The sequence below is a fragment of the Myripristis murdjan genome, chromosome 4, assembly GCF_902150065.1.
Source record: "Myripristis murdjan chromosome 4, fMyrMur1.1, whole genome shotgun sequence".
Taxonomy (NCBI): Eukaryota; Metazoa; Chordata; class Actinopteri; order Holocentriformes; family Holocentridae; genus Myripristis; species Myripristis murdjan.
This window is the reverse complement of record NC_043983.1, coordinates 26,376,879-26,391,717: the sequence shown is the minus strand read 5'-3', so window position 1 is coordinate 26,391,717 and position 14,839 is coordinate 26,376,879. Positions and strand designations below refer to the sequence as shown.

The following is a 14,839-nucleotide window of genomic DNA, read 5'->3' as shown; positions in this document are numbered from 1 at the left end:
TGGCTGTTAGCACTGCTATTGCAAATTCTCTCTCTCTCTCTCTCTCTCTCTCTCTCTCTCTCTCTCTCACTCGCTCACACACACACACACACACACACACACACACACAACACAAACAGAAAACTACCCCTGCTGTGAACCCCTACTCCTCTCTTGAAATTTTCAAATTGCTTCACCCTTTCACCACCACACACACTCACATATAAACACTCTCTCTCTCTCTCTCTCTCTCTCTCTCTCACACACACACACACACACACACACACACAGACATTTCTGCCATGCAAGGTTTTTTTTTTTTTTAATAATTGATCAGTAAGCCTATAAGCCAAGTTTAGACAATTATCATCCTTGTGGTAGCTGCGCAGCTCTGCACAGCTGGCAAAAGGCAGAGAGGGAATCAAAAATAATCTGGTTCTCTCTCTCTCTCTCTCTCTCTCTCTCAATCTCTCTCTCTCTCTCTCTCTCTCTCCGTTTTTCTGTTTTCCTGTCTCTATCACTTACTCTGTCTCTCACATAATTTTCTCCCACTTTTTCACTGATTTATTCAATATCCGTATAGGATTTTATGCCATTTGAATTTCTTGTTTTTCCTCGAAGGCATTTTCATTTTTGTTCAACCCATCAATGCCAAACAAGTTACACAGCCTAAGCAGAATGAAATACAGCTCTGCCACGTATACTTCATACTATTATATGACTGATATGAGATTTTGAACACTGATAATGATACTAGTGGGGTTTTTTATTCTGAAGCTTCAGATAACTAATATTTGGTCTCTGAATTTGCCATTTTCATTCCAAATGATTATCAGGATTCAGTGTTTCCTCTGGAATTTTTTTTCAAAACTTCACAGAGGTGTAATGCACACACAAAAGCATCAAAACTACCGCTGCGTGCTGCAGTACTGATGCACTGATGCATACCTGTCAGCATTAAGCTGTGATAAAATAAAAATGAAAGGAAATATTTTAAAATTTCCAATAATGTGTCATTAACATGGTTTTAATGAGCTTTTAAAGAAAAACATGTGCCTATTACAAAATGTCCAAAACCAGAAATAATAATAATAAAAAAAAAAATTCAACATCTCAAGTTACACCACAAGACATACACTTCCTATCAAGTACAAAAAGAGTGATTGTGTGTGTGTGACTGAAATTTTTACCATGCGTCAGTGGTAGCCACCTAATACCAACAAGCGCATAAAAAATGTTAAAAATAAATACAAATAAAAATATCCAGCATCTCGAATGTACAACCTGTCGCATCTATTTTCAGTGCGGACCCACCAGTTAATGCTGAGTCATTACTGAGGACAACGTTCGGCGTGGGCTGCCATATTAGCGCGAGAAAACTTAAGCCCAATGTGTTAAGGAGATTAGGCTGTCTCTCAGGCTTCTCCGGAAACATAAATTTCACACAGGAACACCCATTGGATTGGAGAACAGGAGATTAATGGGGGAAATGACCAAAAATGGCAGCAGGATGGTAGAAAAGGGAGACTTTGACACGTATACCTGTGTGGAATCAAATTGAGGAATCATATCAGAATCGTTTCGGGGTTTTCCATAATCAGTGTTTCCAATATTTCTCAGCTTTAGAGGAAATGTGTAATCAAACAAAGTGGATTATGTCAGTCACATGAGAGGGAGATGACAGCGCCTGATCTTTTTTTAATAAAAGGCCAAATATTGCTCTATCCCTGCTACATACTCTCTAATGGATTGTTATTGTTCCTGATTAGCCCAAAGGGGTGACTGTATTATTTGTGAGGGACGGCGTGTTGAAATACTTTGACAGCTGACAGGAGAGGAGATTTGAAGCAGAGCAAGAGAAAGAGAGAGAGAGAGAGAGAGAGAGAGAGAGAGAGAGAGAGAGAGGTGTGGATAGGAAACTATAGAGAGGGGTATAGAGAAATGACTAATAGAGAGACAGAGAGAGAGAGCAAGACTTGTTGCCATGGTGACACGCCCCATGTGTACGAGCAAGGTTGTTGAATAAATGACCTTGACAAGCCAGATGTCTATCGGCCTATTCAGGACACAGTCTCACACGAGCGCATGAACCTTCGCAAACCCACTCATGCTCACACACACACACACACACACACCCTCTCTCTCTCTCTCGCTCGTTCACTCTCACACATACACACACACACACACACACACACACTGTCAAGCCATGACACTTTTGAAGAGGCACGACATCAAAGAGAGGTGCCTGTCTGGAATTATATTGTCAGGGATATAGAGAGCGATAGAGAGAGAGGAAGAGAGTGACACAGACTGAGACAGAAAGAGGGGACAGAGAGAGAAAGAGGCTGACAAACAGGGAGAAGAGGGGGGGGAAACACCGGCAAAGTAGTAGCCGAATGTAATTTAAATCCGTGAGAAAGCATCAAGAGTATTACCTTTGAAGTCATGTGTCCGGTGTCGAGGCAGCTTCAAAGCTGCACGAGGTACGATTTTTTTTTTTTTTTTTTTTTTTATGTGAAAACACACACCCGTCTTAGGAGCCTAAATCACAAAGCACTGCTGCAACGGAGAGGAGCGTCCCATATACTCCTAATTGGGACAGTGGAGATTCCCCCTATTTGTTCAGACTGACACAGTTCTGGGTGCAGAACCGTGCACACTGGCATGGAAAAACCTGTTTGCATGCAGCAAGCGATGAATTGAAACTTGAGTGAAATACGCAAGTGTCTCGTACAGAGAAGAGAAAGCGGGACTCAGAGCCACCTCACACCAAGAGGGGGCTCAGGTCAGTGGTGTGCACGGTTACACATAAATGACGTACAGTTTCTGGGTAATGAGGTGCTCAGTTACCGCTCGCTGCCATTTGGGGCCGCCAACGTGCAAAATTGGCTGGTGCGGCTCTTATCCGAGATCAAAAGCACCAGAATGGGGACAGTGAGTTAAAAGTTTTTTTTTTCTTTCTTCTTTTGTGCCTATGGCTTATCTAAAATGTAATGCACATTAAAAACATGAGCACAAAGAACAGAGACCTCCATTTTAAACCACATTAGAAGAAAAGCAGCGGCGAAAGATAAGAAATAACAAAGTGAGAGTTAAGGAGAGCGAACCAAATAGATTGCAGAGGCACAACGTTAATGTGAGGGAAGAAGAGATAGTTTCACAGTGTTTTTTCCTGCCCTTCATCTCTACCCTCCCCTCTGTCGTTCTTTCTCTCTTTCTTGTTTTCTACCTCTCTTTTTCTTTCTCATACATAATCATCCTGACCCTGCATTAAACATTTGATGAAGCGACATAGTAAGGCTCTTATGCTGTTGGCGCTTTGTCTTGTTCGCTTCTTTCATTTAGTTCATGTTAACGTTGACTCACTTTTGTATGGTGGCGCCTCCTTAAAAGCCTACTTATGCAATCACCCCCCCTCCTCTACCTTACAACACCATAAATCTACATTACATTTACATTTTAGGCATTTTGCCACTGCTCTTATCCACAGCGACTCACAGATAAAGTGAACATTCATTGAAGCTGCTTAACAATAAAGAAGTACAAGGGACAACAAAGCAGTGCTGAGAAATAACAAAACAGGACTGAATAAAAAGTAACATCAAAGGACTCCATTTTGTCCTACTCAGCCTTTTGGTAGAGCCTTCGGTTCTGTCTTCGTTCTCTTCTCTCATCCCTCTCTTCCCCTAAACTGCCTCTTTTATCCTCACTGTCTAGAATTCAGATTTTATTTGGCAATGCTGCGTATGTATTGGAAGTATTTTCACAGTGGCTCTTTATAAGTATGTGTAACTCAAAGAACAGGCAGTTTTACTCCACCGTTCACAAACGTGACCGCCTCAACTTTTACAGCCTGAAACTAGACGGAAAACTCATGTTTACTGCCAAGCCTTGCTGCCAGTCACTCAGTGAATTTGAGGGTGGAAAAGTGCCTTCAAGAGAATAAATACATTTGTAGAAAAGTGTACTGCTTTGGTGAGCGGCGGTGCTTCGGCACAGATTGGAGCTTTGGTTGAATCCCTGGCACCAGCTGGGAAAATGTGGGTAAACTGAATAACGAATGCTCTCGCTTCTATAAAAACTACCATCAAGATGCCATTGAGCAAGGCATTTCACATCGGGCCGCATCAGTGGAGCTGCTCAGTGGCCGGCAGTAAATGACTAGAGGTGTGTCTCATTTGTGAGGAAGTTTCCAATTTACAAATGTTAATTTTTTTGTCCAAGTGGTCACATGGATTTACTTGCCAAGAAAACATTAGCAGCAGAGTCACCACTGTCCATGGGCTCTGTAACATAATGTAATGCGAGCTTCCTTAGAGATAGTGACCTAAATGTAAGGCCTGGTATATCTATCTATGCAATGAATGCTTACGCCAACGCAGAGGGCAATGCAAGCACTTGCGTAGAAGAATGCACAGCTGAAAATTTGTAACACGATGCAAACGGCTGTTGCAATCTCACGTTTTTCAGTTAAGGGTCACTGAATGGAAACTGCTGGTAAAGAGCAACTACCATTGCAGAAGAGGATATAATTTCTTATATTCCTGTGTAAACAAATGGAACTGGTGTCATATTTTGAAGAGAATCTAGCACAATTGATTCATATCGTCTCCATGCTGTCTCCAACACACATGGTCCTGCATGGTAGTCATTTTTAAATCCCCCTCTACAGCACCACATTGCCTTCATTCCCCCTGTGTGTGCCTCGCGTAGATTAAGTAGAAACACCAATATCACTGTCAAAACACATCTGATTGGTAAAAGTAAATTCAACAAAAGAACTGAGTGGATTGCAATGAATTAATGTGATCAAGTATTAACAGTTTTCACATAAAATGCATTGAAAATGTCAGATGTGTGTTATTTTTCACGACCATAAGTTTGTACCAGGGAAAATTCAGTCTAGCAATGATTTCCACCTGCCATCCGTCTATGTCACTTGTGATTCAGGCAGGTGGACCCAAACACAAGAGCAAACTGGCAGGAACTGAAGTTAAAAAAAAAAAAAAAAAAAAACTTTTTATTGCCAGACTCGGGTTACTGGCAGGCTTGAAACCCAAAGAGCAAAAGACAGGGAACATAATTGACAAAGGAACTGACAAAGAACTGAACTGAAAGTAAGACTTAAAAACAAACTGAACTGACTGGAAAACTGGACACACCTGAGAGCTGCACTGCAAAGCGAGATTAAGGGGTTAGCGAGGTGTGTTGAGGCTAAAGTCAGAGTTTGCCATGTCACGAAGGTGACTCTCTTTTGACCCGGCTTTGTCACCATGGTAACGTATGCCGCAAACATAACCTGCTAAACATCAAAGTCTATCAGACATAGGCCTAATATTATATCAGTTACATTTATTTCACTTGATATTGACGCGTATCCTTCATTATAGGATAGTGTGAGCCCTGAATGCAATTCTTGAGTGTAATGTTGAATTAATAGAGATAATCTGGAAGATAACTTAGGAATTTGCATGATACCTTGCACGAGGCCTTATTTGCAGCCACGGTATTGCTTTTTCTACTAATAATTCTTTGTACTCCTCATAGCACTCCATACCAATAGTTTGTGAGTGCCTCCTTCACTCAGGAAGAGAAGAAGAGTCAAATGACGCCCCAAACGCCCCTTTTAATGTGAACGTGCTCGGAGCTCAGAGAAGAAAGCCAGTCTTCACAAAGCCGGTTGATAACCACCGTTGTGATGCCAGTTATCTCGACTTGGGGCTTCAGGTTTTGTCGAGCCAGCTCACACAAAGAAAGCCTGGCTCTGTTGAACTTGCTTTGTAGCGCAGCCCTCAGGGGAAACACAAGTGACCGAGAAGTTCAGCAGAAGTCCAAAAAAGCAGAACCATGACAGTCTAAATGGGTGTTGAAGAGACTTTGTTATTCTACTTCTTAGTTGATATTCCCAGGTTGTGTAATTTCCTTTGTCCTCCTCAGAAACTGCTGTATGCTTCCTTTAAAAATAGGTACCTTTAAAATAGGTACCTTAAACTGATGTCCAAGCTGAATGAGACACATCTATAAAGGCTAAGAACTTCTTACTACCTAGAAATGCCATCTAAATAGAGAGCTTCTTTGTGTTTGAGACAGCGCCCACTTAAGCAATATCACACGACAGGGAGGGCTGTTTATCAGCATGGCTGTGATTCGGCTGTAGGCAAAAGATAATCACAGCCGTGCTGATATTCAGTATAACAGCATGACCTTAATTGTGATATTGCTTTTATACAATAGTTCTATAAACAATTCCACTCATAAAATAACCATAATAAGACTTCTGCTTTACTTATTTAATCATTTTTTCAGCTCTGCCAACACAAATAGTTCCATCAGAAAAAACAAAACAAAACAACTAAATTGAACATAAAAAGTTTTCTGACTGCAAGCCAGCTTGCCTGGAGGTTTCCACCATAATATCTGCTCATGGTGCTTTATTACCCTGAAAACTGCCCTTGAAACATCTCATCTTAACCACAGTCGTAACCAACACCACAACCACAACCACCAGTCAACAGTGGGGGCAAAAAATGAGGGAAGCATCCGCCAGTATCCTTCTTTCCTCCTGCAGATCATCCTCTGACCACCATTCACAAGTTGTTATAAGTTGTTGTACATTGTAGATCCTGGTCGTCAATGCAATTAATGGTTGTTATTATTATAGTGCTGTTATACTGTATATCAACACTCCTGGACTGCCTCTTGTCCAACCAGGTTGCTCCACTGGAACTAAATGTTGGATAAAGCTCTGTATCTTCTATGTGAACATGAACATGGGACTATATGTGGACATATAGTTTCATTGGGCTGCCAACATGCAAAGCCAGTGGTTTCAGGCTGTGGATTTATGTTTCAGCCAGTCCTGTCTTTCATGTAGAGACGTGACTATACTTGAATGTGTGAATGTCTGAATATACCTGAACATGAATGTGAGCCGAGCAGAGTTGAAAAACAAACGTGTTCGCTCAGCATGATTGTTCCCAGGATAAATAAATGTTGACGACAGGGAAACATCATTCAAGTTTCAGTAGAATTCATATTTATTATTCCTGTGGCCTAAGATAATCCAGTTAATATTTGTTAGCAGGAAAAACTCTGACCCAGATCCAGAAACCAGAGAATTGAGGCTTTAATCTGTCATGTTAGGATTTAAAAGCAAGAGATGCTCCATGGATAATGAATGGGAGACTTTGAGTTTTTGCACCCAACCCAAATGAGCTTCATCACACAGCAGTGTTTTCACTTCCGAATAAGATAATGTGCTGCTATTCTCAGCAAATCCCCCTCTGCGCTCAGACAGTAAACTTCATCGTACTAATAATAACCTTATTAGTGTAGCACTTTTCCAGAATAGAGTTTACCAAGTGCTTCACAGTCAAGACTAAGAAAAGACACAGAAACAAGGTTACACAAGCGAGGAGGAGCAGCGCAGTAACAGCAAAGACGGAGCCATAAGGTTGGAAGTGGGGTATGAAATTTACAGCTTATCTTTTGCAATTCGTTCTCTGGTATTGTTATTATGGTTGTTTTTCTCCCTCTGTCTCTGCAGCTTGTCCTCAGGGCACCTTCAAGTCCTTGCAGGGGGCAGGATTATGCCAGCAGTGCCCGCTCAACAGCCGGTCCACCATCGAGGCCGCCATCCTCTGCGGTTGTCGTAATGGCTATTACCGTGGCGACATGGACAAACCAGAGGACGTCTGCACCAGTGAGTTGGTCGCTCGCTCTCTCTCTCTCTCCCCCTCATACACACACAAACACACATTCAATAAATCTTTCAGTAGTGCAGCCAAGGGTGACTGCAGGTAGTAGGTAGAGTGATTATACCTAGGGTGCGACTGATGTGGGTTTTAAGAAGGCAGGGAGATTGTCGCAGATAGCCATTATTTTGAGCCGACATTCAGGATGCTTAAATGTGACTATTTTTATTCCACAATATTCTCGAAAATGACCACGATTGAGTTTCTCCACAGAATTCCTGGCTGGGTGGAAAAGCCACTGAAACAGCATTCAGGTCATCATACACTAAAACTCTCCACTGAAACCCTCGATAAGATATATTACCAGCCAGTCTGATGTATATTATAGTATCTATCTATCTATCTATCTATCTATCTATCTATCTATCTATCTATATCATACCAACTTTGGCAGAAAAATGGTAGTATTGGTGCTGTTTTCTCAAGATGGAAAACTGTAATGAATGACAAAGGACTGCAGAGTGACACTGAGGAAGAATGAATCATTTTTGCTTACTTTTTGGTGTTGGGTATCTTTCATATCTTACATGTCAGGGAGCCAGGCCGACAGGTGTCAGTATTGGCTTCCAGGGCTCTGACAATAACATATGCATGCATGTTTGGGTGGAATCTGATCAAAACGTCGCATTACAGTTGATTCAGGCCAAGGGCTGTCTGTAGATTCCCAGATAGTACTGACCAGTTAGAAAACAAATAGGTAATCAAACACACAGCATCAACTCCATCATACGGCTGGATAATATTGCCAGATATTCAATATTTAATTAGAAAGCCAATATAAAGTCAAACTAATATATCAGTGTGTCAGTTATATCCTCATTGTGGTTGATTATGCAGTGAAATTGCTGTGCTGAGGAGCAGAAAGCAACAGCAATGCCACATTCAGGGAAACTTGCCAGTGAAAGGAATGCATGTTTCTTGTTTAGAAGACACTATATCTCTATGCAAGACGAGGCACAGAGTTTGAAAAACGCTGTCTCTCAGCTCCACAGAGAGATGGTGTAAGTAGGTTGAGACATGAATCACTTTGGACTGTCTCTTTTAGCAAGTCTCAGAGAACCTGTGTGCGCGTGCGTGTGTGTGTGCGTGCGTGTGTGTGTGTGTGTGTGTGTGTGTGTGTGTGTGCGTGTGTGGGTGTGTGTGTGTGTGGGTGTGTGTGTGTGTGTATGTGTGTGCATCTTGGTGACCTGGATTAAACAGCAAGGGGTTTTTTGGGCTAAATAAACTCTGGTTCATTCATAGGTGGGTCAAGACTACCCTGTTTTATATTCATGAATGGAGCTTGCGAGGCTCTTCCAAGGAAATACAAAGAAGGTAACTCAAGGACTGTAGGGTTTTCTCTAAACACTATCAAATGCGTTGTGACAGTGACCAATGATACTACACTTTTTAAGCCCTCTTGACAAATTTCTTTTTTTTTTTTCTTTACTGTGTTGCTTTTAACTCCTAACATACCAGTGCACTAGGTTGGGAAGGGAAAACATCTCAGTGTGGACCAAATGATAAATCCGTCACGCAACTGTTGCAATGGTGACAATTCAGCTAATTTATTGCCGTGCATTAATGAGAAAGTCTCCGATGCAGGAGTTAAAAAATGATTTCTCTGCAGTGTTGATGGAACATTTTGGCACCAGAAGTAGCACACAAAACCATCTGACTCTCCTCCACTACAGCACCACGCTCTCGAAATGATCTAAATTGATGCTGATGGATGAAAACTCAACTTCCCAGTAAAGGGGTGTCATGGGATGCAGAGTTATGAAACCTAACCAGAATACACAGTACTGCAAAGACCTGTGTGACTTTCAATCCAAGGACATAGAAAAGAAAAAAGAAAAAAAAAATCTTGAAAAAAATTTGAGCTTTCTATATGACAGCAGTGAAATACAATGGTGGAAAAACTCTGTGAAACTGTGGGATAGAACTTCAGTATATGAAGTGTTTTCAGTTTATTTATATTTTGTATAAACTCTAACCTAAGATCAGTGAAATGGAAGATTGAACACGCGCTGTGTGGATGCCTGCCTGACAGAAAATCATTCCCTCAGCATGCCTCTTGGGTTGCATCTGTGTGAAGGATATGTGTGTGCTGTGTGCGTGTGTGTGAGGAGGGAGGGGGGGGTCATCATGATACTGTGCTAGTCAGTGAAACAGTATTAAGTTATAAAGCAGTGAAAACAGAGTCTGGCTGTGCAGCGCTGACTGTCTCACTCAATGTTTCTGCACTGGTAGTCATGGCAGTGAAAAGGCACAATTACTAAAAATGGGATTTTTCTCATCATGCATGTGAAGTGTTTGCATGTTTTCTGTGAACGCGTGTGTGTGTGTGTGTGTGTGTGTGTGTGTGTGTGTGTGCGCGCATGCGATTAAGTGAACATTCCTGTATTTAGATGAATTCATAGTTTCTGCTTGGTCCCTGTCACTATGAATGTATGTTGATGCTTAGATTTTCCACCACCTACTGACATTTATCCTGTCAACACTGCAATGTGTGTGTGTGTGTGTGTGTGTGTGTGTGTTTTCTTATTCACAAGGCCATCACATAATTTTTGTTCTTATATTGTGATTTTACATTGGCCAAGATTGGATTTCAGTTTTGCCTCCATAGCTCTTTTCTCAGCATAACAATTGGACAGTGTGTGTGTGTGTGTGTTTGTGAAAGTGTGTCAACAGTCAAGGACAAGGGCACCCACTACATTTGACCTTGTGAAAGCTCTTGTCGCATTAAGACACTTGGAAACCCGGTGTTTCTCGGCAGACTGAAGGCGACGAGTTGACAGAAAGAGGCAGAGCTGACTGACAGCAAGGAAGGCAAGCAGACAAACAGACAGATAGTTTTTCTCTGTCTGGTGAGCTGATAACACACCTTCTTTCCAATATTAAAGACAGAGTTGGCTGAAACCCAAATCCAAAGTCTGAAAACCACTGGCTTTGCATGTTGGCAGCCCCAAAAGGCAGCGTGAGGTACCTGCTTGAATTCTGAAAAACTTTAAAGACCCAGATATTATAAAACATGCACTTCTCTGACCTAAATTTCTTCTCCTGTATGTCTGCTGAGGTGGAAACTGTGAGCAAGTTCAGCCATCGTTGGGGAGTCCAGCTTTCTCTGGACAGATTGCTCACTCGCTGCTGTTTAGGAGACACTTTGTAAAAACGTTTTACTCTTAAATTTCAATTTATTGCATCGTATTTGAAGAAGATTGCCTGCCAGTGTGCAAACCCAACACCAGAATTTAATTTAGGCAAACAGTGCAAATTGACAGCTTCTCAGGTAGAGGGAGATGGGACGTTCTTCTCTGTCACAGCCCACTTTGTGATTTCAGCTGATAAGACGTGTATTTTTACATACAAATCTCGCGTGGTGCAGCTTTGAACGCCAAGTGTTTCCCAAGGGACACAAACAGCATTACTGCTGTTTGATCTCTGATGAAATTTAAATACTAGATTATTATTCTGATTGCCCAGACATCTGGGTCCGTATTTATCAAAGTTCTGAGAAATACTTTTAATAAAGCTCTAGAGAGAAAACTTACAGTAGGAGCAAAGATATTCTTAAATGAAAATGAAGATTAAGAAGTATTTATCAAGAAAGGACACTCCTACCTACGGTGAAGTGCAGGAATCATTTTCAGGCTAATTGAAGCTAGCACCAACAAAAGATTGACATAACATGATCAATTACAAGAAGGTCAGGGAAGACCAACCAAACTGCTATGGCAATTTTGTCTATACTGTTAATTTTAACCAAGTACTAAAATTTCTTATGGCTAAACCTATAAATTAATAAGCAAAGACCCCTGTATTGTCCAATTCACATGAAACTATAAATAATAATTTTTAAAAAATGAGGTTACACAGTGATTTATTTAGTTAGCTCTGAATATCTGCAGCAGTTTGTAATTAACATGTGAAATTTGTAATGGCATGAAGCATATAGACCACATAAATAGTCATTTCTTGTCTGAGGTACTGGACAGAATGGAGAGTAAGAGAAAATCAAACTGGAACAGGGAGGAGAGCATAATGCTGGCAAATAAAGCAGAGAGAAGAAAGAATATCATGTTGAGAATTGCAGTAGTATTACAAGTATTTAGACCCTGTGGAGCTGTAATAGTGTTAATTGTTTGAGTTGCACTGATTCGTGACTGCGATGGCCCCACATCATCCGCCTTACGCAGCTGCAGTTTCCCCGTGTGTGTGTCCAAGAAGCTGAGCGTCACAGCAACCCTCATTTCTGCAGGTACAGCGTTTCTCAAAAGTGCAGCCGAACAAATAATAAGCCCTGCCTACTGAAACGGCAACCTTTCACCAACCACACGTCATCGCACAATTTAAAAACATTCTGCTGAGCTCTCTTTAAGTTGAGTGATTTCAAATAAAAAAACAAAACAGGACGAATTTTTTTTTTCTTTTTTTTTTAAAGCTTGATAGTAAAATTGAAGGATTTTTACTTCTATCTTTCATTTAAGACTAAAACAAACAAACAAAAACTGATTCTGTATGGTGTTCTGTCACATTACACATGTTTAAGGATAAGGATATAAGGATAAAGTTTACTTAAACATGATCTCATCTCTCTGGCTGCAGAACTTCATCGGCTGCCTTCATCAAGTTCAAAATTGAACTTGATGAATGCACGATGAAAGCGATTCATGTACATTTGACCTCATACGATTGCACAAGATAGATTTAATTAAACCAATTATGTCAGCTGTGGTCCACAATGGATACTAATAACACAGACAATCCAAAAAGTAAGCTGCTTGGCTGTTTGATTCAAAAACCGCAGCAACATGACATTACGGCGTGGGAGATACATACAGGACTACTTATACAACTACGTGCTGAGTCATAAAATGAGTGTGTGTTGTCTGTTTTGTGTTTATTATGAAAAGATTCACCTACATGTAAGCCAGAGGACAGGTGGCAGTCCATGCGTGCAAATCCTGATGTACAATGTCAATTTTATCTGAATATAAGAGGATTATGAGAATAAAAAGGCACAGCTAGATTTATAGTTCAAATGTAATTTTCAAAATGATGCAAATTTTACTTCAGTTTTTCACCAGACGCTGCTCACTGAACAACCAGCATGACTTATAGGAAGGGATTTTCTCAAGTGCTGTAACTCAAGTGAAGTCTGATGGCTTCACCTGGACTGACTGACCTGAATTTGCGTCTCAATGCTCGCGGCACTGTGGTGACGGTTCTGTGTGACAGAAGACATTTTGAAGTAAAACAGGTGTTTTTCAGTGTCCATCCTCTCTCGACTTCACGTCTCTTTCTGTCCATCTCCATCTCTCTTTCTCTTTAGGCGTCCCTTCAGCTCCTCGTAATGTGGTCTCGGTTGTCAATCAGACCTCAGTGGTGCTGGAGTGGCACCCGCCACGCGACACCGGCCACCGTGACGACCTGGCCTACAACGTCCTGTGCCGGCGTTGTCACAGCAGCGAGCGCCGGGCGTGTCAGCCCTGCGACGACAGCGTGGTGTTTGCTCCAGGCCGACAGGGGTTAAAGGTGACGAGGGTGAAGATCAGCAAGCTGTGGGCCCACACGCCGTACACCTTTGAAATACAGGTTAGCCATGGGAACACGGGAGCCTTTTTTTTTTTTTTTTTATCTTTATTCAAACAGGGAACTGTGTTGTTTGTCAGCACCGTTTCACAGTGTTGAGGAAATTTACTTTTAAAAATAACTTCTTCGCCTCATACCTTACATGGAAACATTACCAGTTGTGTTACAAAGTTGCTCCCCAGTGGAATTAACTGTTGCATTACGCACTTCAAAACAAATTGTAGCAATAAGTTTGTACTGTCAAATGTGGTTTAAGCTGCAATACAAGGCAATTGTGCTGCTTACTTTTTTTTTTTTTTTTTTTTTTTTTTTTGAGGTTAGGCGCATGTTGCCTCCAAGAGATGCCACAAGATTTTTTTTTTTTTTTTTTTAAACTTTTTTTCTCTTTTTTTCTGCCAGCTGCCCTGTACAACCACAGTGCTGACCACTAAACAGTTAGCCTAATAATGATGGTGGTACATTGATCATTGCAACCACAAGGAGGTCAGAAATCTGGAGCTGGTAGGGATTCAGTCTGATGCTCAAGGGCACTTCAGCTGGCCAGGTGCTTGGCAAAATAGAGGTTTTTATCCCAGAAAGTGCAGTTTTAGCTCTCTCAAACCACTCGGCCATCCTGCGGCCTGTAATAGCTGACCCAGCAAGGAGTCCATCCTCGAGTTATCTGATCCATAGTCAGATGTGCTGCCCTCTTCACCATCACGATTGAGTGCCTCACTCAGGCCCATCTCGGTGGTAATTGTTGAGCGGTAGGATAGTGTTACTTTTTCACTTTCCCGTCCGGCCAGACCAGGAATTCAAAACCTCTCTCTTCTGGTCACTAGCTCATCCCTTTATCCTTTACACCACTGACACTCCTCATAAATTAATCTGTTGCAATACTTGGGAACAAGCTCTCCTCTAAGCTTAGCTCGATATAAATAACATGGCCCTACGTCTTTTCAGTAAAAACTCTTCAACTCTGCCGCGCCCATGGGTGAGTTTGTCACTGCTGCATGGCTGAGCTTTGGTCAAACCCACAGAACTTTATTTTATTAAAGGTGATATCCAAAGATACCAAATATTTCATGCTGAATTACAGGGAAATGTGTATAAAATTATGCACAAGACAGCTAGATATTTTCTATTTGATGAAGTGGTGCAACCATAAAACAAAAGCATCTTGGCTTTGATTATTTCACTCAGTATTAGTGTGTTGTATCTTCAGTGAAGCATTGCAACCAGCAGATACAGAATATGCATTTGATAATATTGCACAGTATGTAACAAAATGTTTTTTTTTTTCCTCTAATTTTGAAGCTGTCTAATGGTAAATTCAAGGGAAAAGGTTGAAGGGGTTAAGGGATTCCTTCCTCCACTTTGAGTATCTGAAGTTACTGAAGAAAATTGCTGAAGAAAGTTACTAAACAAGGAGCTGAATTCTTGGTATTACTCAGAAACACATTTGTGAGGATAAGGGTATTTTGACTGTGAGATGCAAACATCATTATACGCCACAAATGAAAAACGAAATGAAAAGGGACAGATGAAGAAAA

At 41.2% G+C, this 14,839-nt stretch overlaps 1 protein-coding gene across 1 annotated transcript in view; it reads left to right on the top strand.

The window, feature by feature from the left end:
• The window catches only part of LOC115357642 (ephrin type-B receptor 1-like), an 88,234-nt gene that overhangs the window by 37,540 nt on the left and 35,855 nt on the right, over positions 1-14,839 (top strand). Inside the window, exons 6-7 of the mRNA XM_030049217.1 lie at positions 7,526-7,681; positions 13,048-13,310. Of these exons, the coding sequence (XP_029905077.1) occupies positions 7,526-7,681; positions 13,048-13,310 (419 nt within the window). The remainder of the gene's footprint in view (positions 1-7,525; positions 7,682-13,047; positions 13,311-14,839) is intronic.